This window comes from Merops nubicus, unplaced genomic scaffold, assembly GCF_000691845.1.
Source record: "Merops nubicus isolate BGI_N331 unplaced genomic scaffold, ASM69184v1 scaffold18101, whole genome shotgun sequence".
NCBI lineage: Eukaryota > Metazoa > Chordata > Aves > Coraciiformes > Meropidae > Merops > Merops nubicus.
Window position 1 is genome coordinate 19,764 of NW_008589213.1, and position 292 is coordinate 20,055.

At 70.5% G+C, this 292-nt stretch overlaps 1 protein-coding gene across 1 annotated transcript in view; it reads left to right on the forward strand.

The window, feature by feature from the left end:
* LOC103781807 (transcription factor SOX-13-like) overlaps positions 1-240 on the forward strand; it is a gene marked incomplete at its 3' end in the record, with an annotated part of 2,846 nt that extends 2,606 nt beyond the window's left edge. Inside the window, 2 exon segments of the mRNA XM_008949531.1 lie at positions 1-78; positions 158-240. The exon segment at positions 1-78 is cut by the window's left edge and continues 79 nt beyond it. Coding sequence (XP_008947779.1) covers positions 1-78; positions 158-240 — 161 coding nt within the window.
* Between the last annotated feature and the right edge of the window lie 52 nt (positions 241-292).

Here is a 292-nt window from a genome sequence, read left to right on the forward strand (position 1 = left end):
CCCCGGCCACCCGGCGTCTCCCTGTCACTCCGCACTCCCAGCTGGCACTGCCCATCCAGCCCATCCCCTGCAAACCAGGTGAGCGGGGTCCCCCGGGGCTGGCCCAGCCTGGCTGGGTGACCTTGTCCCCCAACCCCTGTCCCTCTGCTCCCCGCAGTGGATTACCCGGTGCAGCTGCTGCACAGCCCCCCTCCTCCCACGCTGAAGAGACCCACGGGCTCGGGCCACCTCCAGATGCAGGTACAGCCCCAAAGCACCTCCATCCTCCAGGCTGGGGGGGCTGCAGGGGCTG